At 42.3% G+C, this 25,209-nt stretch overlaps 1 protein-coding gene across 2 annotated transcripts in view; it reads left to right on the top strand.

Annotated features, from left to right (window-relative positions):
• Window positions 1-25,007, top strand: part of LOC138982769 (deleted in lung and esophageal cancer protein 1-like) — a 51,007-nt gene extending 26,000 nt beyond the window's left edge. Inside the window, exons 12-39 of one of the 2 annotated variants that reach the window (XM_070356098.1) lie at window positions 380-563; window positions 1,103-1,265; window positions 1,820-2,051; window positions 2,871-3,021; window positions 3,772-3,911; window positions 4,741-4,837; window positions 6,027-6,157; window positions 7,869-8,033; window positions 8,554-8,696; window positions 10,767-10,920; window positions 11,963-12,073; window positions 12,548-12,678; window positions 13,746-13,919; window positions 14,336-14,412; window positions 14,908-15,059; window positions 15,206-15,312; window positions 15,961-16,031; window positions 16,773-16,904; window positions 17,279-17,314; window positions 18,356-18,591; window positions 19,085-19,207; window positions 19,572-19,663; window positions 20,230-20,305; window positions 20,730-20,918; window positions 21,726-21,872; window positions 22,390-22,543; window positions 23,537-23,660; window positions 24,263-25,007. In XM_070356098.1, coding sequence (XP_070212199.1) covers window positions 380-563; window positions 1,103-1,265; window positions 1,820-2,051; window positions 2,871-3,021; window positions 3,772-3,911; window positions 4,741-4,837; window positions 6,027-6,157; window positions 7,869-8,033; window positions 8,554-8,696; window positions 10,767-10,920; window positions 11,963-12,073; window positions 12,548-12,678; window positions 13,746-13,919; window positions 14,336-14,412; window positions 14,908-15,059; window positions 15,206-15,312; window positions 15,961-16,031; window positions 16,773-16,904; window positions 17,279-17,314; window positions 18,356-18,591; window positions 19,085-19,207; window positions 19,572-19,663; window positions 20,230-20,305; window positions 20,730-20,918; window positions 21,726-21,872; window positions 22,390-22,543; window positions 23,537-23,660; window positions 24,263-24,386 — 3,816 coding nt within the window. In that variant the 3' untranslated portion in view covers window positions 24,387-25,007. The remainder of the gene's footprint in view (window positions 1-379; window positions 564-1,102; window positions 1,266-1,819; window positions 2,052-2,870; window positions 3,022-3,771; window positions 3,912-4,740; window positions 4,838-6,026; window positions 6,158-7,868; window positions 8,034-8,553; window positions 8,697-10,766; window positions 10,921-11,962; window positions 12,074-12,547; window positions 12,679-13,745; window positions 13,920-14,335; window positions 14,413-14,907; window positions 15,060-15,205; window positions 15,313-15,960; window positions 16,032-16,772; window positions 16,905-17,278; window positions 17,315-18,355; window positions 18,592-19,084; window positions 19,208-19,571; window positions 19,664-20,229; window positions 20,306-20,729; window positions 20,919-21,725; window positions 21,873-22,389; window positions 22,544-23,536; window positions 23,661-24,262) is intronic. The other variant, XM_070356099.1, reaches the window with a different exon arrangement.
• Window positions 25,008-25,209: the final 202 nt, after the last annotated feature.

Genomic DNA, 25,209 nt, shown 5'->3' with positions numbered 1-25,209 from the left:
ACTACCCAAACTGACAGATCACCAAACTACCCAAACTGACAGATCACCAAACTACCCAAACTGACAGATCACCAAACTACCCAAACTGACAGATCACCAAACTACTCAAACTGACAGATCACCAAACTACCCAAACTGACAGATCACCAAACTACCCAAACTGACAGATCACCAAACTGACAGATCACCAAACTACCCAAACTGACAGATCACCAAACTACTCAAACTGACAGATCACCAAACTACCCAAACTGACAGATCACCAAACTACCCAAACTGACAGATCACCAAACTACCCAAACTGACAGATCACCAAACTACCCAAACATTTGTCTGCGAGAATGACTACCCAATAACTGTACTTTCAATTTCCATACAGTCGGTCATAAAGAACGGAGCCGTCGCGCTCACGCCTTTTGAACTGCGACCTTCAACCCTGGAGTTGGACCGTGGCCAGCTCACGGTGATTGAGGTCATGTTCAGGCCTCCGATGACACGCGTCTACACACAGGACTTCACCATTCTGTGTGACAACTGTCACGTCCAGCACTTCACTGTCAAGGGTCAGTTTAGGCACATCTGAGTTGGCCATTTTTGACATGAGGATGTAAAGAACTTGAATGAAGATGTCTTTGCTGTTATTGGTTTAAACTCAATTTTATTCAGAATTCTTGGCAAAGAAACAATTCAAAACATACAACTAGGACACGCACTCAAGCAAATGCTTATACTACCTGACCAGGTTTGCTGTTATTGGCGTGTGTGTTTATTTTGACAGGACTGGGCACTTTGATCTCACCAAGCAAAACGTACGGTTTACTCTACGTCAGTACTGTCTTTTCCAGGGGAACCGCCTGAACGATTCATGCCTTATTGCAGGTTTCCTTGCATAATAACTATAGAATTTTGATAACACACGGGCTGACAGCTGATACTGCCTGAGGTTTGTACGTGACCTCTCAATGAAAGGGACTCTAGCTCACATACAAATATTTTAACTGTTGTAGTAAAAATGGTTAAAACATCTGAAGTGTTCTGGCATTGCATGACCACAAACGAATTCATGAAAATGTTAACGACAGTGGTTGCTTATTTCGTCCAGGTGAAGGTCAGATGGTCAAACTGACCTTGGCCAAGGTCGAGCGCGGAGAGTCTGCAGCACTTCCTGGAGAGCTGTGCGACCGTTCCGCTAATCACCTCGTTAAGTTTGATGACCTCAACCCCTTCACCTACACGGAGAGGTCCATTACCGTGCAGAACCACACGTAAGTACTTTGATGCGATGTTTTCCTTTTCAGTTCAGGTTTGAAAAGATTTCTGATCATAAATTGCAGTTCATTCCATGTCAAATTGCAACGTATCTGGTACTTCTTATGAAGGAACTCCTTATATAAGTCAGTCAGCTCATGTATTCTTTGAACTGCTGGTGTCTAGAAAAGTGTTCTTTTTCTGTTAATTGCTACCTTTCTCTGCCCTATCTTTATTATCTTCATAATCACCACCTTCTTCTTTTCCAGCATGGCTACGACTGTTGTCACCAACACAATCATAGCCAACACCACCGCCACTAATATCACCACCACCATCATCATTGTTCTCTTTTCTGCCAGCAACGGGGATCTGCCCTTCCAGTGGATAGTATACAAGCCCTTCCATCATCATCATCATAATATCATCATCATCATCATCGCTGCCATTTTTGTCATCGTCATTTTCATCATCAGCATCATCATCATTGCGAATGTCCTTTTCATCATCACCATAACCACCACCATAACCATCACCACCACCATAACCTTCTTTCTTTCTTCTCTCCCAGCAATGTGGAGCTACCCTTCCAGTGGATGGTGTACAAGCCCCAGATGCCTCGTGAGCTGCCCAAGGAGATCAATGAGGTCGAGGGAGAATTTCCGCCTCCCCAGGGACCCCAGCGAGACCCTGAGGAAGATCGCGTGCCAGAGTTGGACTCTGTGTTCAGCGTCAACCCGCCCAGTGGTATTCTGGGCCCGGCTGAGACTGCTGAGTTCAAGCTGACCTTTGCCCCTCCTCTGGTAGGTCACCTTCATGTGAATCACTCTTCTCTCTGCCTTTTAACCTGGCTCGTTCTCTCATTTTCTCTGTGTGTGTGCCTGTCTGACTACATATCTTTCTTTTCTCTTTCTCTCTCTCTCTCTCTCTCTCTCTCTCTCTCTCTCTCTCTCTCTCTCTCTCTCTCTCTCTCACTCTCTCTTATATGCAATGCGTTATTGCAACTATGCTGCAATTTCCACACAATATTGTTTTCCCATTTTTGAGTGTGGATAAGAAACATACCTTTTCCTTTTTACTATTTACATTATGTACGTCTGTAAGAAACTATAACCTTTTTCCTTCTTACTATCTATATTCTGTGCGTCTGTATTAAGTGTTTGTATAAGGGACAGGTTGTAAGATTAGGCTTTGCCTAAAACCTCTATCCTTTGGTAATAAAGTTCAGTTTCAGTTTCAGTTTCTCAGAGTCTCTCTCTCTCTCTCTCTCTCTCTCTCTCTCTCTCTCTCTCTCTCTCTCTCTCTCTCTCTCTCTCTCTCTCTCTCTCTCTCTCTCTCTCTCTCTCTCTCTCTCTCTCTCTTTCTCTCTCTCTCTCTCTCTCTCAAATTGCATGGACTTAAAACAAAAAACCTCCTTGGTTCTGAGGGTCTGTTAAAGGTTTTAGTCAAAATATCCTCTTTACAAACATTCCTACACAGTCTTGAAAACAGATAAACACTCTATTGGTGCATGTAAGATTGGTAACACCAAGGTGAATCTTATAGAAGCAATTCAATGAGTTTTGTCAAGCAAGACTGTATCAAAAACAACACACTTGACATTTTCACGTTTGGTTTTTCAGATCAGTGAGTTCCACAACGTGGTTCACCTGCTGATTCAGCAAGTGCCTCCCACTCGTCAGACCATGCACATGGCCGGCAGCGAGGGGGGAGATTTGTCCAGTGCGGAGACCAGTGATGACCTCTCTGAGATGATACCCACTGATAGTGCGGGTAAGAGTCAAGGGTGGAAAACGTTTACTGTTTGGCTACTGGTTTTTTTTATCATCCCTATATATAACCTGTATGGTTATATCCAGGGCCAGCATTTACTGGTAGCACTAGAAATAGCAGAGACAAACTTGAGGCAAAAGTTGTTGATGGTTTACGAAACAGAGAAGTTTGCCATTTCTGGAGTGCAAGGAGTGCCTGTATATTATCTAAGAATAACACATGCTGTAACCACAAAGTAAGGCAGGCCTAATGCATAGTCTGTGAAAGGCATTGCAAGAGCAAAGTACAGTGGTCCCTGCAATGTGTGGCCCCTCCCATGAGCAGACACCTCCCTTAAAAGGGAACCTTCTGTTGTCCCTTTGTCTTTTATCTCTACCAAAAAATACCTGCCGTTACAGCTAGGTCACCTGCAATGTAGGGGCAGTTTTGGCTGGTCCCAAAGGTGTCCTTTCATTGCAGGTGCTACTGTAGGATGAGCTTTTACTTTCAATGAGACAATGAAATATGTAATGGAAACAAAAAAGTACAAAACTAAAGACACTTCAAAAACAGTATGTATATATGATGTTAAATCTTACTTTGGAACATTTTAATTTCAACTGTGATGGACAAAGGCTCTGAGTATTTCAAATAAAGCTTTGAAATCAAGGAAACCATCTTTTAAGTCATTGTAAGGAATTTGCAGTAGACAGAACTTTACAGAATGTCATGTGAACAGGTGTAATATGACTATACCACTTTATCACACAGTACCACCGTTCCGTGACATGACGGCACTAGAGATTGAGCTGAAGGGTCGCAGCACCCCTCTGAACGTGGTTCTGCATCCCTATGCCCTCTACCTGCCTGGTAGCTACCTGGTGGGCACCACCATCAAGAAACTCTTCACTGTAAGTTTAGTGTAAAATCCATCTAATATTGTGTGTGTGTGTTCTGTTTTGATTGGAATTATTACTACTATAAACATTACTAATGTTGTGATATATAGAACCAGCAAGTTACGGCTTTTATTTGTGTGCATGTTCATAAATATACATGTAGTTCTGTGAATGAAGATTGTCTTGGTAGGTGTATATACCTACGCTTGTGAAAAGTTGTGGGAAATGCAAAAGCAAAATTGCATTCAGATATTAGACCACTGTAACGCAAACGAATGGATCTTTTAGTTTCAAACAATTACATGTATAATTCAAATTTAGTTATGAATAACTAGTGTGCAATGTAGATCTTACTATTAAACTATTGCTTTATAGGCTCAATCATTTTATTGCTATAGTGCTTTTGTGTTTTTAGTCAAGCAGTATGTAAGAAATGTTAAGTCCTTTGTACTGGAAACTTGCATTCTCCCAGTAAGGTAATATATTGTACTACGTTGCAAGCCCCTGGAGCAATTTTTTGATTAGTGCTTTTGTGAACAAGAAACAATTAACAAGTGGCTCTATCCCATCTCCCCCCCTTTCCCCGTCGCGATATAACCTTCGTGGTTGAAAACGACGTTGAACACCAAATAAAGAAAGAAATGCTTTTGTGTGAATGAATGACATTACAAAGCATAGGATGCTGACATGTGCATTGGAATAACAATATTGTGCTTCAAGAACATGAGTTTGAACTTGGTTACAGCCTCATGAAAAAGTCATGCATGTTATGCCAGCTAGTTTACCCTACCCTAATTGTTGGTGTGCACACTCAGAAACAGGATGTAATGTCTTTCACCAGATGGCCAACCATAGTTTCTCCACCATCACCTTCCAGTGGGAGCCAGTGCATGAATCCAAGATGATCCTGGAGGTTGAGCCTCCCTTTGGAGAACTGGGTCAGTCTATAAATAGCATTGATTGTCTTTGCTTGTAGCTGGGGGCCAGGTAGCTCAGTTGGTAGAGCACTTAGGATTTGTGATCTGAAGGTCACAGGTTCGAATTCGGGCCGGGACGGACACGGGTAAACTTTATGTGCAGACCCAGAGACGGAAGCCATGTCCCCACCCCCTTGTCACCACAACGGCACGTAAAAGACCTCGGTCATTCTGCCATAAGTGCAGATGGCTGAATTACCACCTAAACACACATGCACTTGTGTATCTCATCAAAATCTGTGAGGGCGTAAAACTCGAATTATCATTTAACCCATATCTTGTACTTAAGAGGCGAAATATTTAGCCTGTAGGACAGGAAGTATTCTCTCTTTCTGTTTTGCTTCAAACTCTTTAAAAGTACATTGTGATGGCCGGACTAGAGTGAACAACAATTTTGACTTTGCTGGATATGTTCTCTGCTGGGGGGCTCCTCCTGTCTTCACAGATTTCTGTCTCTCTTTACAATTACCTTTTACCTGGGAGGTGGGTGGGGGCCTCATGTCTCTGAGATCTGAAGCAATGGCATTTTCATGTCACAATATGGTTCAAGGTTCTGTTCTGATAGCTTTCTGGGTTCCCCAGACAGCAGGGTAACAATTAATGAAGAACAATCAGAATCATAGGCCGAGGATATACATGGTCATAATGAAAACAAGGATATCAAAACTATTCTGTCAACTTGTCTACAGTTTGATTACTGATATTTGATAAGCTTACCATCCCGAAGAAGGCAGTAACATGCCGAAATATTGATTATAGATATAAACGTATGTAACCGAGTGCCGAAACACCACAATCACCTTTGGAGGCGAAGTCCAATCAAACAGGATTGAGAATTTTAGAGCTTATTTCTAAGCCCTATAAAAACTGTTATGCATTCTCAAAGGAATCCATGAACATACAGAGAGACAAAAGCCGCCAGACCCCATCACAAACAGAACTCTACAATCCACAGGTGTTGCCTACTTCAAAGGCGAACAACTCTGCAGAGTCTGCTGTGAAGGGCGACAGTAGTCTCCCTGTCACACGTACCTAACCTGGTTACTAGTGTGTTTTCTTTTTATTTAAAAGTTTGATTACTGGTATGAACTTTGACATGCATGTTGGACTGCCTGACCTCATGCATTGACCTGCCTGTTGCAAATGTCAGACCCTGGCATGGCCATGGACCTAGAGGTGGGCATCACGGGATCCGAACCAGGACACATCATCCACACGCTCTTCTGCTACGTCCTCAACCTGGATGAACCACTGCATCTCCATGTGGACGCCACTATCAAGGTCATTGTCCTGTAACATGTATTTGTTTGTCCATGTGGCAGAATGATGCACAAACTGGATGTTACAATACAGACAAATCGTGAACATGCATTGCTGAAGATCGTATTTGTAAACTTTTGCTCACATTTATTACTTAAAGAGCTATTTCAAGGACTGGGTGGCCGAGTGGTAACGCACTTGCGCTCGGAAGCGAGAGGTTGCGAGTTTGACCCTGGGTCAGGGCGTTGGCAATTTTCTCCCCCCTTTCCTAACCTAGGTGGTGGGTTCAAGTGCTAGTCTTTCGGATGAGACGAAAAACCGAGGTCCCTTCGTGTACACTACAATGGGGTGTGCACGTTAAAGATCCCACGATTGACAAAAGGGTCTTTCCTGGCAAAATTGTATAGGCATAGATAAAAATGTCCACCAAAATACCTGTGTGACTTGGAATAATAGGCCGTGAAAAGTAGGATATGCGCCGAAATGGCTGCGATCTGCTGGCCGATGTGAATGCGTGATGTATTGTGTAAAAAAAATTCCATCTCACACGGCATAAATAAATCCCTGCGCCTTGAATATGTGCGCGATATAAATTGCATAAAAATAAAAAAAATTAAAAATAAAAAATAAATCCCTGCGCTTGGAACTGTACCCACGGAATACGCGCGATATAAGCCTCATATTGATTGATTGATGAGTTCAAGCTTTTCCATGCAGTGGTTGATTAGACAAAGTCGACTTTGCAAAGTCTACTTCATGAAGCTTGCTCCATGAAGCTTTGGCACTGAATTTTTGGTGAAATGACTTTACGAAGTCTTTACGTAGTCAAGCTCAATTAACGAAGGCCTTCAGTCTTTGATGCTTGAATGGAGCATTACCACTATTTCATTTCCCCATGGACCGACAGTGTAGCAACAGAATTACATCATTCTTTGATGCTTGACTGGAGCATTACCACTATTTCATTTCCGCATGGACCGACAGTATAGCAACAGAATTACATCATTCTTTGATGCTTGACGGGAGCATTACCACTATTTCATTTCCGCATGGACCGACAGTATAGCAACAGAATTACATCATTCTTTGATGCTTGACTGGAGCATTACCACTATTTCATTTCCCCATGGACCGACAGTATAGCAACAGAATTACATCATTCTTTGATGCTTGACTGGAGCATTAATACCACTATTTCATTTCCGCATGGACCGACAGTATAGCAACAGAATTACATCATTCTTTGATGCTTGACTGGAGCATTACCACTATTTCATTTCCCCATGGACCGACAGTATAGCAACAGAATTACATCATTCTTTGATGCTTGACTGGAGCATTAATACCACTATTTCATTTCCCCATGGACCGACAGTATAGCAACAGAATTACATCATTCTTAACCTTCGCCCGTTCGGGTTATCGACTACACACGGAAGTCATCGTAGGGCCGTGCGGACCCATGCTTCTCATTTCCTTCTTTGAGAAACATGGGTCCGCATAGCCCCACGATGTTTGTAATCTATATATGACCTTTTTTTTTTATTACTTCTCGCTGAAATTTTAGGACATAAGAGCTTTTTAGGTGCCTGAGGCATTCTTAAAAGCTCATTAAAAAATTCCAACTAGTTTAAGATATATTTGCAATTAAAAACCCTTCTGGGTCCACACGGACCCACAACCACCGGCGAAGGTTAAATGATTACACAATTACAATTTGTTGCTCCCCCAGGGTCCTGAAGTTGTTGTGGAGGAACCGTCGCTGAACTTTGGGCTGGTGAGACTGGGGCAGACTGTGGAGAAAGAGATGACACTGACCAGTAACGCTCAGCTCATCACAAAGTGGTCGCTGCAGGACAAAGCTATCAACCTCCACTACGAGTCTGAGGATGGAATGGTAAGGGTGTCATGATCTATTGTTTGAATTGAGGTACATGTGTATATATTTTCTGAAAGGAAGATCGGCTGATTGGTATAGCCATTAATAAGTGGGAGCGACGTTATGCGTTTGAGAATTGGGCATTGACACGGTGAGGATGATGTTATGTTGGCAGAGAAAATGTCACGACAGCTTGAATTTATAGCCATGCAGCTCTTTTGTAAGTTGTGTATCACACGTTTTCAACTCCTGTCCAATGCAGATCAGATTATAACTATATCATTCAAAGAGTATAGATTATAGATAAAGACCTCACAACAGTCGTTGAATGATTTTAAATGGTGGTGTTTGTTTGTTTATTTGTTTTACATTGACCACACTGAATGCTTCTTACCACACTGAATGCTTCATACCACACTGAATGCTTCTTACCACACTGAATGCTTCTTACCACACTGAATGCTTCTTACCACACTGAATGCTTCTTACCACACTGAATGAAATAAGAGAGTTTGAAGTGCATGATTTTGGCTTTAAGGCTAAGAGCGAGCTCAAGTTCCTGCCACCATCTGGAGAGTTGCACCCCTTGGAGCAGAAGAAGGTGACAGTGCAGTTCACTCCCAAGGAAGTGAAGACTGTCCATCGCACCATCGTTATGGAGGTGGAGGACGGCAACACAGTGTGAGTACCTTTGTCTCATTCTGGCTGGCTGGTTCAGGCATGGGAATTGTCCGCTGATTTCCACGAAAAGAAAATTACGTTTCAGCGAAAATAAAAAATTGTCCACTACAAAAAAAGGTAAATTAAATTATATGTATACTATTGTCTCTCTAGCCATTATTTGCTTACACAAGAACTATCAAAATATTGGTCTAAAATGCTCAATTTAGTTTTCCTTCCAGGGGGCTTCGCTCAGGCTCAGCCCCTGTACCCCGCCGGGGCCTGAGCAGCCCCTGGACCTCGGCCTATTTTCAGAGTTTTTTCTATTTTGGAATTCCCATGCCTGCTGGTTATAATAATGTCTGTTTGTCTGTGCATGAAATAGACACATTCTGAAAAAACTCTGTCAGGTTTTCATGGGTTGTGAAAGGGTGAATACCATTAATTGCTTCTAGTGAGACAAATTAATAATCCACAGACCACTCACTTCTTCTTCTTCTGCGTTCGTGGGCTGAAACTCCACGTACACTCGTGTTTTTTGCACGAGTGGAATTTTACGTGTATGACCGTTTTTTACCCCGCCATTTAGGCAGCCATACGCCGTTTTCGGAGGAAGCATGCTGGGTATTTTCGTGTTTCTATAACCCACCGAACTCTGACATGGATTACAGGATCTTTTTCGTGCGCACTTGGTCTTGTGCTTGCGTGTACACACGGGGGTGTTCGGACACCGAGGAGAGTCTGCACAGAAAGTTGACTCTGAGAAATAAATCTCTCGCCGAACGTGGGGACGAACTCACGCTGACAGCGGCCAACTGGATCCAGCGTGCTACCGACTGAGCTACATCCCCGCCCCCGACCACTCACTTAGCAATGGGTGTGTCTGAAGCACGTGGACAAGGAGCACATGTTGTTTGTTGTCTCCCTCAAAGGACAAAGCCAGGGTATTCACTTTTATCCTACATACGTGAGAGAGACCACTCGTTACATAACATTATCGTTCAAACCACATGTGTGTATATCATGTAAATGAGGTCAAGCAAGTCTGGCAGGGACCTGTTTTTCCATTGCTTATGATGCCAAAGTCACCGAGACAAACGTCATTAGGAATTTTTAGAACTATAACATGTCACGCTACACTTTCCACAGGACATTTTGAGTAAATACACGTAAGTACAGTATGTAGGATAAACAGAATACTTCATGGCTTGCTGTTTCGTACCAGATTTACACTCGTTGCTTTTTCAAATAGTGAACAGCTCGCTTTCGCTCGCAGTTCAATATTTAAAAAAACAACTCGTGTAATTCTGGGAGGACACAGCAAGCCATGTAGTATTCTCTCTGGTAGGACACAGCAAGCCATGTAGTATTCTCTCTGGTACGACACAGCAAGCCATGTAGTATTCTCTCTGGTACGACACAGCAAGCCATGTAGTATTCTCTCTGGTAGGACACAGCAAGCCATGTAGTATTCTCTCTGGTAGGACACAGCAAGCCATGTAGTATTCTCTCTGGTACGACACAGCAAGCCATGTAGTATTCTCTCTGGTACGACACAGCAAGCCATGTAGTATTCTCTCTGGTAGGACACAGCAAACCATGTAGTATTCTCTCTGGTAGGACACAGCATGCCATGTAGTATTCTCTCTGGTACGACACAGCAAGCCATGTAGTATTCTCTCTGGTAGGACACAGCAAACCATGTAGTATTCTCTCTGGTACGACACAGCAAGTCATGTAGTATTCTCTCTGGTACGACACAGCAAGCCATGTAGTATTCTCTCTGGTACGACACAGCAAGCCATGTAGTATTCTCTCTGGTAGGACACAGCAAGCCATGTAGTATTCTCTCTGGTACGACACAGCAAGCCATGTAGTATTCTCTCTGGTACGACACAGCAAGCCATGTAGTATTCTCTATGTTCACAACCCATATAAACCCAATAGAGTTATTTCTGAACATCATCTATTAATTGGCTTCAAGAGCTTTTCTTGGATATTTTCGGTTTTTCGGTTTTCTTCCCTTTAAATATAAATAAAGCTAGCGGTAGGTGTAAGACTTGTCATAATTTAGTCTTTTGCTGGTTCCAGTTCAGTGGGCTGGTTCGCTGAGGCGCAGCACCCGGTGGTGTGTCTACTGGAGTGTGAGATCAGCCTGCCTGAGGTCTACGAAGGTGTGCCGGTCGTTTTCACTGCCGTCATCTTCAACCAGACTCTTCTGCCCACCATCTTTGAGTGGGGAAGGGTATGCTCTGCTGACAATCACTGCAAAATGCAAACACAGACAGGCAAATTGATAACAGATAGACAGACAGGCAAGCAGGCAGGTAGGCCATTCCGATTATCATCGCTCAACGGCTATCGCCAGTTATCTCTCTTACCGGACGCTAAAGTCCAAAGTGAATCTATCAAAACAAGAATACAGAGTTATCTCCCATATGTTGTTCACGAGCAGTGTTCGCGAGACGAAAATGATTGCAGATTGGCCGACTTCGACAGTGATCTCCGTTCTGTTCTTCACAGTTATGATAAAGACATTGTTCTAAGGTCAAAACAAGTTGAAATTTTGGGACTGCTGCCGGAAGGAGACCGTAATATATAGTTGCATCACTGTAAAAAAATCGTCTGCTCCAGCGAGCGCGGAAACCAAACGGTTGATTATCACGTGACACTTTTGCCATATTTAGAGTTGTTTGCACAGTAAATACAGCCACGAAAAATAGCTCGCTTGAAACTGTCTTACATATCAATTCCTTTGTAATTTAAAAATTACACAACACTGTGAAAAATCATTATCGACGAACGCTAATCTGCTTACATCCATAGCACATTACGAAAAGATCTAAATATGTAAAAAATCGATTTCCTTGCCAGACAAGGAAAACCAAGGCATATCCTGCCAGGGATAGAATGAGCCGAACTCATTTTGACCTGAGTTCAGGATGGCAGGTAGGCATGCAGCGGGACAGACAGATAGATGGACTGATGGTTTGACAGAGCAACAGATTATTTCTTTTCTTGATATGTGTCTCAAGTACCGCTGACGCAAATTTATTGAAGGAGTACAGTGACGACCTGCGAAAAATTGAGTACCGCATTTTTTTATGACCAACTTATAACTACAGGCAGTGTGGGTCTTCTTTGATACCAATTAGGTACCTGTATTACCTGACATTTCAGCTCAGATTTACATCACAAAATGTGTATAGTATTTGAGTTATTCATACAAAAAATATTTTCAAAAATTGGGTAGTGACAGCAAATAAATTGTGTCATTCTGATTTCAGGTGGAAGGGGCGCAAGCCTCTGACTGTGACATAGAGATAGAGGAGGCCATCGGAGGGCTGCACAGTCGCGAAAAACACCCCGTCAAAATCAGTTTCTGTGCCAACAGATCTGTGAGTAAATGATATCGTTATATATGTCCTTGGCTGAGTTGATTGTGTTATTGTCGTTTTTGTGTATATAATGTATTGATTCTTTTTTTTAATCTTTTTTTAAACATCTTTTTGCTTACTATTTCTTACTCAGTATATATCGCCAATGTATTGAGCTGAATTGAGTAAATCTGAGCCACTGAATAGACAGTGATGATTTTAATGATGAAACTGTGTCTTACCGAGTGCATAGGATAGCATTAGAGAAAGAATTTAGCTAGATGTAAATGCTGTATGGACAGCTAGAACAACAGGGATCAGAGTTCCAAATAGAACTGAAGGGTACCCTCTTGGAGACTGCCGAGTCAGGCTCTCTTCCTTTTAAAATTGTCTCTTTGAACAGTTTTCATGCTTATTCCGCATACAATTTGGCTCATGAGTTTGAAGTTCAGGCTGTCCATACTAATATAATGCGTTGTTTACAATTGCAAACAGGGAGACTTCAGTGAAGTGCGACTGCCGTGCACCATCAGAGGCCAGAAAAATCCCCTGTTCCTCAACATCAGCTGTCTTGTCAGCAGTCTCTCTGTTGCATACAAGACCTCTGAGGATGGACAACTCATGAGGTAAACATGGACAAAAAGCCTGCATGATCTGAGCGCTTCTTTTGAAAGGAATGAAGGGGGAAGAGATGAGGGTTAAGGGGGAAGAGATGAGGGTTAAGGGGGAAGAGATGAGGGTTAAGGGGGAAGAGATGAGGGTTAAGGGGGAAGAGATGAGGGTTAAGGCGGTCCTTCATTGGATTGGATGGATTGGATTGGATAAGATTTACAGTCCAGTGAGGTTACCCTCATGGAAATTCGGGCTGCTTTCTCCCCGGGGAAAGCGAGCTGCCATACATACGGCGCTACCCATATTTTTTTTTTTTTCCTGCATGCGTGTATTCATGTTTCCTGAGACTTAATGCCGTGTGAGATTGAATTTTTTTTACTTTATTCCAAGTCCCACGGGTATTTGATGGACATTTTTATCTATGCCTATACAATTTTGCCAGGAAAGACCCTTTTGTCAATCGTGGGATCTTTAACGTGCACACCCCAATGTAGTGTACACGAAGCCGGAAGTCGACTTTGTGCTAAATGCAAAACTAAGTGCTAAAGCACTGTGCTGCCAGCTTTGCGAGTTTGCTTCCCGTAGTCGACTTTGTCGACTTAAGGACAGGCTTAAGCATACAGGTGAACACGACAGGAGATTGTAATGAATAGGCAATTGAACTTAGAATAATCTATGAGTGATACAGAGAGACAGCCTTTAAGCAAGATGTGTTTAATTGTCTGGTATTTCCCCGGTGCACTGACCTTCCCCAACCACCATGCCCTTCTATTCTCAGGCTTACATCTGCACATTATTATTTTTTAACATAAGTAAGTGTCTATACAGTGTGACCTACAGCACAGATCTCCCCCCCTCCCCCCCTCCCCCCAATCAAATTCACAAAAGCATTGGTTTCTGTGTTAAAATCGACAACAAAGCAGAACAGCTAAAAGGCAACAAGTTTTGCATCTCATTGGAAAGAACAATCAGTTCTGTTCCCCTATCTTGTCTAATAATGAAGTTTTAATATACTGAACTGTGTAGGTGTCATTCTTCTCAAAAGCCAGAAAACTAAAAGGCTGTTTTATTTTGCCCACAGTGATGAAGCCAGTATTAGCTTTGGAGAGGAGGCCCAGGTGGGAGAGCCGGTCACCCGCTACCTTTACATCTGCAACCAGACGGCCATCACCACCAACTTCAGCGTGGAGATGGAGATGTTTGCCTCTGGTATCCACAACCCACACCCACCGTCAGACACACCCACATCTGAAAGGTTTGTGGGCGAAGGGCGAATGGCTCAGATGTTTATATATGTTGCAGATGTTGTAGCACCATGATAAGATTTATTTTTATTTATTTAAGTTTTGACTTGATGGATTTTAGCAATTTTTGCCAAGAGCATTTTAAATATGATCTGTGGGATTAGACTCTTTTTTTGAAATAAATTAAATAAAGTATTAGTCTGTTTACCTGGTTTTAATCCGGCAGAGGGCCAAATGGTCGCAGAGGTCAGGACAGGTTTCATATTATTCTTGTCAGCATTTTTTTAAATCAGTAGGTAAGGGGACATGAAAAGGAGATTTATGGGCCAAATTGTCAATGGTTAAAAATTATAGACATGCGGATCCAGTGAGTAGAATTACAAATGTATTTTACTCAAGCACTTAATTGTAATGCTTTTTTCCTCAGTGGCTTAAGACCAGTGCTGGCCCGCACTCCAAATCTGGCTGATCCTCTGAGCAAAACTCCAGCCAAATATGTCTCTGGTGAGTTGAATACAAACAAAACTCCAGCCAAATATGTCTCTGGTGAGTTGAATACAAACAAAACTCCAGCCAAATATGTCTCTGGTGAGTTGAATACAAACAAAACACCAGCCAAATATGTCTCTGGTGAGTTGAATACAAACAAACAAACAAACAAAAAACACAACAAAATTGATTTGATAAATACATTTCACAAAAATTGAAACACAGTTGATGGTCTAGTGCAGTGTGTGCATCAGGTTATACACGTACACTTATTTACAGAATGAATTATTACCCTGAGGACGTCATTCCATTGTTCTGAAGTGTGCTGGACTGGCATTTGAGATGCAACACTCATTCAACTTTCTGAACTTTTTTTTTTCTAATAAAAAAGTTCCTCTCTTGAAAGTCAAATTCTGCACAATGATTGCTTGAAAATAGTCCTAATTTGTCTTGATAAAGCCGTTGCCAAAACAGAGATCATGCTGTACAGTGTAAAATTGCGTCTTTCAGATCTGAAGGCTGCAGTGCTGAGTAAAGGTCTGGGAGCAGCCTTTGTCCTGCAGCCGTCATCTGGAATGCTGGTGCCGTTCGGTGAGCAGATGATTGAGGTCACCGCCCACAGCGACATGTGGGGAATGTACACTGACAACATCATCTCCAAGGTGAGGGCACGCAGAGTATTAGATCTGTGCATGTACGTTCAGTTGTGCTGAAGCCTGCATTTTTTTACGGTCCACAAACTATCGGTGACCAATTCTTTTAGATCCAATGAAACTCGGCGTGTAACCTGTTGTATTAATTCTCGCAGGTGGGTGATCTGGACCAAGTCCTGATCCCAGTTTCCATGACAGTGAAGGGATGTCCGCTCAACTTCCAGATGACAGCTGCCAATCCCAATCTACCCACCATTCTTAGGTCAGTTAGACCAGTCTGTTTGTTGTCTGTCTTGTCTTGTCTCGTCTTGTCTTGTCTCTAGATAAGGAATGCGCTGTGTATTTCATCTGTTCTTCGTCATCAGTGTTACTGAGACCTAACAACTATTGTGTTCTCCTCCCCCTCCCCACCCCCTTCCTAATTGCCCCACCCCCCTCTCCCTGTCCTTCTCCTCCTCCCCCATCATCATTTTGTCCTTCGAGGGAGAAGTTAGAACATCAGTTGTGATTTTAGTTTCATTGTTGCTGTTGCTGAAGGGGGGGGGGTGGCGGTAGCTCAGTTGGTAGAGCACTGGACTTGTGATCGAAAGGTCGCAGGTTCGAATTCGGGCCAGGACGGACACAGGTTAACTTTATGTGCAGACCCAGAGACGGAAGCCATGTCCCACCCCCGTGTCACCACAATGGCACGTAAAAGACCTCGGTCATTCTGCCATAAATGTAGATGGCTGATACCACCTAAACACGCATACACTTGTGTATCTCATCAAAAGCCGTAAGGGCGTAAAACTCGAATTAACATATAACCCATATCTTGTCCTCAAGAGGCGAAATATTTAGCCTGTAGGACAGTAAGCATTCTCTCTTTCCTTTTTGTGTGTGCTGAAGGTGTCTGCTGCATGTTTTTCAGGTTTGGAACGCTTGTTGCTGGCACAGCGCCCATCACACGCCAGATGAGAATCAACAACACCAGTCCCATTGGTAAGTCTCCCACTGCATTTTGATCGTTTGCTCGATTGTAAAACATTATTATACCCTTTGCCTTAAAAGTGGTAGTGGTGAGAGAGGTGGGATGGGAGCAGCATACTCGATTACTGGGTACCCTCAGTGTTATTTGGCTCATTCTTTTGTTTATTATGGGGTTGTTGTTGTCTTAATGTGTATGCAGTGGAACCCCCCTATTCAGACCCCCTAGTTTCAGACTTCACCCTATTAGACTTTGGTTTTTTTCATACTTTCTGGTTATTCTTCTTCTTCTTCTGCGTTCATGGGCTGAAACTCCCACGTACACTCGTGTTTTTTGCACGAGTGGAATTTTACGTGTATGACCGTTTTTTACCCCGCCATTTAGGCAGCCATACGCCGTTTTCGGAGGAAGCATGCTGGGTATTTTCGTGTTTCTATAACTCACCGAACTCTGACATGGATTACAGGATCTTTTTCGTGCGCACTTGGTCTTGTGCTTGCGTGTACACACAGGGGTGTTCGGACACCGAGGAGAGTCTGCACACAAAGTTGACTCTGAGAAATAAATCTCTCGCCGAACGTGGGGACGAACTCACGCTGACAGCGGCCAACTGGATACAAATCCAGCGCGCTACCGACTGAGCTACATCCCCGCCCGTCTGGTCATAATATCTGTAAATTTACCCCAATGACTCCCTTCCCTTTAAGGCCTCATGTTTTAGATGAAAATATTATGTGTGTTCATTGATGTTTCAGACTGCCGTCTGGACTGGAAGGTGTTTAACAACAAAGCAGAAGATGACAAACTGGTGGACCTGATAATGGCCTATGGCCGAACTTTTCCACAGCGCGATGCCCAGGGCAAGGAAGTACTACCCAGTCCTCCTGGTAAGTCAAGTTCTTTTAATGTCACGTGTTGGTGTTTGGGGGGAGGCGGGGGCTTGCGGAAGATGAGGGTAGACTGATTGTGGCCTATGGCCGACCTTTCCCGATGCCCAGGGCATGGAAGTTCCAGCCCTCCTGGTAAGTCAAGTTCTTTTAAATATCATGTGTTGTGGGGGGGGGGGGGGGGGGGGGGGGTAATTCAAGTTATTTGTATGTCATAATGTGTTTGTGAGTGTGTCAGTCTGTTTGTGTGCGTGTCATCTGTTTGCCTGTCTGCTCAGGTAGGAGTGATATGCAGATTGAAAGTGGGCTTCGTGTTCAAACTGGTCTAAATGTCTCATTTCCCTTTTGTTTCATCTCCTATTTCCTTCTTCAAGATCGAGAATCCCCAGTCCCAACGATCGAATGCAATGGTAAATTTGTATTGAAGTTCAGTGGTTGGACTTGGAGAATTTTTGTATCGCTCTGTGCTTGAGTGCATGAAGGGTTTGCCTATTTCGTATTTGTGAGTCTTTTTGTGGGTGCTTGACATGTTTCACTTGTTAAAGGCTGACATAGTCCTATTTAATTAGTTTTATTACTTCCAGGGCTTTTCCCATCGTTGCGGGGATGTATCTTCCTGCAAAGTTTTAGGTTTGAAGTCCTTACCAATTACGAGAAATAATTAATTCTTTATTGCATTGTTTTGCAACAGTTCTCCAGGACTTGGGCTATTTTTAGACCGTTGACGTCATTTTGTGACGTTTCGTAAACCAAAGATGGCGTTTGAGACTGTTCTGTTTACATTCGACACTATCAACACCACTTTGCAATACTGAAATAATTTTTTCTGTGTTCGAAAGCTACAGCCAATCGTTATTATATCCCCTTATAGGTACAGTTTTATAACATTATTGGCACATGTAAACAATATGAATTAATTAATGAACGCTACGAATATGGCAGCCTTTAACCTATGGTATTCTTTCTGCAAAATTGATTTTTATTTGTCCGTCTAATGTTGTTTGCCTTTCCTGTCTTTAAGTTTTTGGCATTGTTTTTGCTGTTGTGTGTGTGTTAACAAGCATGCCTATGTGTCTGCATGCATGCGTGCATGAGTGTGTGTTATTAATGTTGCTTTAATGTTAAAAGCATTTTAAAGAGCTTGCACATAGGTTTAAGTGTCTCTAATTTTAAGTTAAGGTTTTCAGACATTTCCAGAATTAAGTAATCTTTTTATCATTTCTGCATCATTGAATGAAGACTGTGAAATCCAGATGCTGAAAACAAGGAAACAAACAAGAAGGATCAGTTTTGCAGCAACCTTATTGTTGAGGGTGGACATTTGAGTACACCATTGCACTTTTTCCTTTGGTAAATTGTTTTACACTGGTCACTTAACAGGCTGTTTTAGGCTTAGAGATCAATTGAAATACTCCGGTTAACTTCTCACACTTTTGCTGTGTGTGTTTCAGAACCTCCCAAGGTAGAACGTCAACCAACAGACAACATCCCCGACTCACCAGACACGACATCGACGGAAAGTCTCCATCCTGCAGACACCACCCCAGCTAGCAGCAGTCGTTGTTCAAGTGCTCGTGGCGGCTCAGGGAAGAAGAAAGTGGAGCACCCCAAGATTATCTCTCTGTATCTGCTTCCTCACGATGGTGTGGAGGAGTTTGTTCCTTACGACATTCAGCCACGACAACTGGTACGTTGTGTTTGTGATTCTGCTAATTGCTGGTTGAAATTTTATTTGCTGTCACAGAGCTGATCAATGTCTTTTTTGTGTGTTATCAATGCTGGTGGCTTACTGATCAGCTACTGTGAGCCTTGAGGGGAAGTTTGAGAAGGGGTAGGGGTAGACAGATAAGAGAGGGAGTGTGTGTGTGGGTGTGTGTAAGTATGTGTACGTGTGTGCATGTGTGTATGTGTTACATTGTGGTGTTATGAGTAACGTACCGTACAGGTCTGTTCACCTTATTGTAGTTTAACTTGTATTAGTAGTATTTTATTTCATTATATTTTTCTGCTAAATAGCTCCCCACGAATAGTACTGAACATGGATGTAACAACACCAACAACAATCTGGGGAAAAAATCAGAGGATTATGAAAGATCCCCTGTGAGAGATTTATGTGCATCGCATGCTCACAGTTATAACAGCATCAAAGCCTTGACTTTTTTTTTCTTTTCTGTGTGCAGACGATTCCAGCCAAAGGTCACTCTACAGTGCAGATGACCTTCACCCCTCCGCCAGCAGAGGAGGTCACGCAGGAAATTGACTGCATGAGCTATGCTCTTGGCTACCTCAGTCTTGATCAGCAGGTACATAGTACATTTTTTACGTTAAAACTTTTTTTTTAATCTCCGATCCTTTTCTTAATGAACATGTACAAAGTTACTGAATGGGTTACTGTCTCATGCTGATGGTTAGTCTGAAAATCATAAGAAAATTGTTTCGTAATAATTGAATCAGTTTCACTTGTAAGCCACTAAGAAATGGTTGAAATATTTCTTTCTGTAATTCTGAAAGTTCCTTATGGATCAGATCAGCCGTCAAAGGTTGAAAAGGCCCTGACGCCTTTCTGCAAGGCTGTGAAATGTTTCCTGGCATGAAACATTAAGCGTCTTTTTGGTGTGCCCGAAGAGATGGAGCCATTGGAGCTAATTTGGAGCTATTTATTTTCAGTGTGCGAATGTGAAGGGGAAGGTGGAAAGACAAGAGGCCTACGAGACCAAGCAGCTGAAGATCGAATACACTGCTCATGTCAAACCTGCCCTGTAAGTTGCAATACAGTGTAACCCCCATTTTAAGACCCCCAAGTTAAGACTCCCTCCTTTTTAAGACCTTGTTTTCTCAGACTCTTTGTTCATAACCTATGTAAAATTACCCCCATTTCAAGACTCCCTCCGCATTTACTCAGATTTTTGGATGTCTTAAAAGTGGGTTCCACTGTACTCTTTCTGTCATTCTTCTTCACAAAGGAGAAATTATCAAATTTAATAAAAATTAAAAAAAATTTGAATAAAGCTGGTCTATCTCCCTTCATTACGCTTGGTTATTCTTATAATACAGTTGTACCTATTGACTTTTAGAACAGTGGTACCTGTGATGTAAGGACACCAAGAGTGTCCCTAATAAGCAGGTGATCTTTCATGAGAGGGATATGTGCAAAGTAGTCTTTTTCTTGGGATGTGTCCTCTCGTCAGAGGGTCATGTCATTGCAGGTACTACTCTATACTTTGCCATGTCATTAAGTTTTTGAAAGGACATGGTGCTTCTTGAATTGTGTGAAGAATGGAATTTATTTGGAACATTATTGTATTGTGCACTGACATTATTTCAGATTGACGATCGAGGAAACTAATGATGAGGGAATGCAGTACCAGTCAGCCATGAGTGATATTCTGGCTGAAGACAAGGTGACCTAAACATTTTATTTGTGTTTGCTTGCTACAGAAATGACATTGATTATGTTAAATCACTTGGAGCTGATAGGATTAGACTTCAATTTAAAGGGAAGGTTCTTATACTTTCTTCTTTTAAAACAGGTTAATTGAACGTATCTAAAAGAAAGTAAGGAAAGGATGCCAGGCATGCAGTTCTATTAATTAAACATTTTGAAAAACAGTGTATGAGTTTAAAATCTATACACTCTGATTTACTTTTAATCTCTGTCTGTGTGACAAATTTCAAGCTTACCTGAACCTATATGTGCATGCCCCCAAATTCACCTACCATACCTTTACTGGTAAACAAGTCAAATAGATCGTCCCCCAAATTCACCTACCATACCTTTACTGGTAAACAAGTCAAATAGATCGTCCTCATTCTCGTATGTAACAGGTTCTGAGAGAGTCTCTCAGGACTCGCAGCCTCATGCTGTCCAACAACACCCAAACGCCCTTGACCTTCCGCCTGAAGGTCGATGCACCCTTTGTCATGGTTGACCTTGACACCTCCACGAGTGAGAATGGCCAAACCAGGGCCAATCAGACTGATTTCCACACTCTGCATCCTCGACACAATATCATGGTTCGTTACCGTTATTGTTGTGAGAAACTACTTTGAATGATGTGTGCCTGATCAAAAACACACCACTATAACTTCAATTCATTGTGGTGGAGTAGCAATGGTGCAACATTTGGTATACCCGTCAACAAATCGGTTACGGTTAAACCAGTCAGAAGCATATTTAGTTTTTGTCATGTTTAGTTGTCTCCTTTATCAAAGGTAGCCATGTAGAACTGCTTTGTTTTTGGCTCACGTAAGTGTAGCCTATGCGATGCTAACTTTTGTCTGTCTGTGCGTGCGTGCGTATGTATGTATGTGGTAGAAACTCTAACATTTGAAGACGTCACATTACATTGACGTCACATTATGACGTAAGAGGGTTTGACATCACGCAAAGGAATTACTGAAAGTCTCGGTCATTGTTTTTTTGAGCGGGCCGAGACTAGTTGGCAGTCGTGTCCCTGTAAGTAGGCTACATGCAGACAGACAGATCTAGATCTAGTGTCTCGCTTTCTTGCACAGTTTCACCTATGCTCTTTCTCTGTGTGTGTGTGTGTGTGTGTGTGTGTGTGTGTGTGTGTGTGTGTGTGTGTGTGTGTGTGACGGAGTGATTGAGTTTGTGTTACTGTTTGTCGATTTCTTACGTGAGCCTTGAAGGCTTCGCCTCTTGTTAATGTGTGTCACTGTGTGTGGGTATCTGTTCATGCATGTGCGTGTATATATGCCAGCTTTTGATTTTTACCAGCTAGCAAAACATCAAGCTCAGAATGTTTCTAAGCGTTCATCAAAGTAGAACACTGTACCTAGAAGTTTGATGTAAATGTTCAGGTGAAGGTGGCACTGCGTGTGACATCCACCATGCTGTCAGACTACCAGCGTGACCACGGGACGGAGGAGTGGGAGCGAGTTGCCAACGACAACCGTCTGGACATCAGTGACCACCTCACCATCGAGTTCAACAATGAGACACAACAGGTTTGTTTTAATTGGGCGAAGTTGACTTTGTGAAGTCTACCTCACGAAGCCTGCAGCACAAAGCCTTGGCACTGAATATTTGGTGAAAAAACTTCATGAAGTCAACTGAATTAAGGACAACTTTTAGGAGTATTATTTTTTAGAGCCCTGTGGTCTTACTCCTATTGGTTCAGACATATGTCTCTTCATTTAATTCTACAAAAGTACACAGCAAAAATGGCTTCAGATCACAACTTGCATGTGTCTTATAAACTTTTACCAGCCTGAAGAAACATTGACTCAAAAAAGGAAAGTTATATTCTAAGATGGACTCGGAGGGAAGAACAAATTGAAACATAGAAGAAGAGAAAAGGAAAGCACAGCTGTTTTCATTTTAAGTTTTATTTGTCTGTTATTTCACTAGTGATGACTGTTATTTTTGGTATGTGAAATGCAAGCGACAAAGTCCAATTACTTTGATACGGTTTGATCAATGTATATCCCCGCAAATGTAAATCTTGTGTTGTGTGTTTTACAGAAGGTTCCACTGCACGCGACAGTGGCGGTGCCCCAGATGGTCTTGTCCAAGTCAGAGGTGGACTTTGGAACGTGTCTGGTGGGACAGCGTAGAGAGATGCAGCTGCTTATCTCTAACTGTGCAGCCGCCCACTGCTCCTGGAGTGCTTGCTTTGGTCAGTACTTTGCTTATCTCCCCGTCATTTTATGTGTTGCAGGTTTTTTTCTGTCTGTCTGTCATTCTCTCTTTGTTTGAATGTCTTCATTGAAATGTTGTACACAAACTTTGCACCTAATTTAATGCTGTAATGCTTGTGCCTTTCACATAGCATTTACTTTTTACTGACTGGCTGAAGTTACTTTCTTGCAGAACTTACTAAAATGATTAAATATGATATTGCATTGCATACATTCTTCTTTCACATTACTTCTTTTAAAACACTAGTTGTTTAAATTAAAGAAAGAAAAAACTGCTGGGTTGGGTCTGCTGGATTAATATGATTAAAATACTAGACCTCAATATCTTGTCCATTTGCCTTGACAAGTCAGCATTTATCCTGAGAAACTTAATCTGATGGAATCCTACCTACCTGCAATCTACACAGGCATTTGTGGGTATCAATCAATCCAATAACCAGTCAGATTCTATGATATATTATCAGGCATGAAATTATGAAGAAAGCACCCCCCCCCCCCCCCCCTTAATCTTGTGCAATCTGGTGATCTCACAACATCGAGTTTGTTTGTTTGTTCGTTCATGGGCTGAAACTCCCACGGCTTTTACCCCGCCATTTAGGCAGCCATACGCCGCTTTCGGAGGAAGCATGCTGGGTATTTTCGTGTTTCTATAACCCACCGAACTCTGACATGGATTACAGGATCTTTTTCGTGCGCACTTGGTCTTGTGCTTGCGTGTACACACGGGGGTGTTCGGACACCGAGGAGAGTCTGCACACAAAGTTGACTGAGAAATAAATCTCTCGCCGAACGTGGGGACGAACTCACGCTGACAGCGGCCAACTGGATACAAATCCAGTGTGCTACCGATCGCGACTGAGCTACATCCCCGCTCTACAACATCGAGTGATGTTCCGAGCTTTGAAAATGCTGGAAATCTGTCAATTAGCAGAAAACCATGCCTGCATAATGCTGTATCTGTATGTTTCCAGAGAGCAGATCAGCAACTTGTATCCAGGACACGTTCCAGATCACCCCGACCCACGGCATGCTGGAGGCTTACATCACTCACATCAGCAACAGCAAGACCCTGCTCCACGTCTACTTCACAGCTAAGTACGTACTCTGTTCTCTGCCGTTTTATAGTAACAAGGGAAGACGGAGAGGAGGGTTGTGTGATAAAGTGGTACCTGCGATGAAAGGCCCCTCTGATGAGTGGACATCTCCCGTGAAAGGACACATTCTGATGTCCCTTTATCTATTATCTCTACCGAAATATACCTGTCATGACAGGCCACCTTCAATGTCGGGACACTTTGGGTTGGTCCAAAGGCACTGCCCTTTCATCACAGGTACTGGTGTAATGAGAGGAGTGAATGATGGAATTAGATGAAGAATTAGCTTCATTTTATCTTGTTGATTAATTTCAAGAACCTGCTTCTTCATGCAACATAACTTACAAAGTCGAAAGTACATCCTTTGCCTTTCTGCAGAAAATAAACAAAAAACAAAACAGACACAAAAAAAGAAAGGCACAGTCCGCCCTGGGGTGGCAGTGGTTTGAGGTGGGAGAAAGAGGTGGGAAAGAGTCGGGGAAGAAAAAGCTACAGTGCATTAAATTACATTACTTAAATTGTTTGTCTCTAGTTTGTGGCTGAGTATTAACTCAAAAAAAGTTCTCTTATTTGGAGTTTGATTATTATGTGACTGTTTTCCAGGCATGCCGAGTCATATGAAGCAGTCATCTTGTTCCAAGGCCTTCTGGGAGAAACCCACCAGAGACTGTATGTGCGAGGGCGCGGTTCCTATGACGGAAAACACGAAGCTGTGCTAAATATCTAGACAGTGAAGACAAGGCATAAGACTGCTCAACTTCTAGACAGTAAAATAATAAACCAAAAAAGTGGTGAAGACTTGGTCTTTGTGAAAACGAACAATAGCATTGCTGTTTCTTGTCCCTCATGGCAAGGTTCTGTAAATATTGACATACGTTTGTAGGGGCCACCATATTACTGATGTAATCACATCGAGTTTGATAGACATGCTGTGTACACAATGTATACTGAATTGAATGTTTGCCGAGGTTTCAAATGCCTTTTTATTCCCCTTCCAACATTCATCGGCAAGTTTGTCCTTTTTTGTAGGACATGAAAGATTGTTTTCAAAACACTTGAGACCTGACTGTGATACAAAGCACCATTGTGAAGCTTTAACATTATTTATGACAAAAATGATAGAAATAAAACTTGATCTTCAAGACTGTGATTGTTATTTTGCACATTATTACCATCTTTTTGCAGTGATGTATGTATTGTCTGCATGTTGTACCGTTCAAGTTGCAATGTATTTGACATGGAATTTCCGTCCATTTGTGTGTGTTTCCCTTGTTTGTTTTTAAGGAGGATTGTTGATGAAAAAAAGACGTCAGTTGTATTTTGTTTCTTCTTAATGAACCATTTTGAACTTTTGAAAACTAAGGCATGTATTTCTTATGATTCTAGTGAGTTTGTGCATGTTTAAATTTGAATTGTACATCTTTAAAACTCAGACATGGGATTCAGAAAAAGTGATAATTAAGGAAAAAGAAGGTGGGGGTCTGGGGGCTTTGCCCCCAGAAGCTGAAGGTTTTTAGTGTTTTAGACACACAAAAATGGCCCTGAAATGC

The sequence above is a fragment of the Littorina saxatilis genome, linkage group LG12 (assembly GCF_037325665.1).
Source record: "Littorina saxatilis isolate snail1 linkage group LG12, US_GU_Lsax_2.0, whole genome shotgun sequence".
Taxonomy (NCBI): domain Eukaryota; kingdom Metazoa; phylum Mollusca; class Gastropoda; order Littorinimorpha; family Littorinidae; genus Littorina; species Littorina saxatilis.
Note: the sequence above shows the minus strand (reverse complement) of the source record. Positions and strands in the feature narration are given on the sequence as shown.